The 417-nt window shown below is 36.2% G+C and overlaps 1 protein-coding gene across 1 annotated transcript in view; it reads left to right on the top strand.

The window, feature by feature from the left end:
• Window positions 1–239: 239 nt before the first annotated feature.
• Window positions 240–417, top strand: part of LOC118333147 (cytoplasmic polyadenylation element-binding protein 4-like) — a gene marked incomplete at both ends in the record, with an annotated part of 3,385 nt that continues 3,207 nt past the window's right edge. Inside the window, 1 exon segment of the mRNA XM_035668670.1 lies at window positions 240–290. Coding sequence (XP_035524563.1) covers window positions 240–290 — 51 coding nt within the window.

Here is a 417-nt window from a genome sequence, read left to right as displayed (position 1 = left end):
CAATTCCAGTATTTTTCTTGCATATGATGAACATGCACCTTTTTAGTTAACACGTAAGAATTAATTCCTTTGATGCACTACTTGTGAATTCCTCATATTTCCCCATACGTGTGCTGTCATGGTCAGTTTCCTATAGAGACAGAATCAAATACAACGTAACTTCAGAGGATATGAATTTGTGTAATTATTATTCCAACCAGGAATGTTTTTCTGAGGCCTCTCCTGTTTTTGTCATGTAGGACGCTACAGCTTCTCTCACCAGGGTGGAGATGGGCCTTTACCTATGAATGGTATGTAAATGACATGAATACAAATATATGTAGCAGAGTCGGGGCTTGAGATTAATGTCTGACAAAAACTATTTCAAGATACAAATGTCAGTACTTCAAACATTTTAAAGGTACAGTGTGTAATATT

Source organism: Morone saxatilis, unplaced genomic scaffold, assembly GCF_004916995.1.
Source record: "Morone saxatilis isolate NCDOM2014 unplaced genomic scaffold, NCSU_SB_2.0 Contig22, whole genome shotgun sequence".
NCBI classification, from domain to species: domain Eukaryota; kingdom Metazoa; phylum Chordata; class Actinopteri; family Moronidae; genus Morone; species Morone saxatilis.
This window is presented reverse-complemented; position numbering and strand designations above follow the sequence as displayed.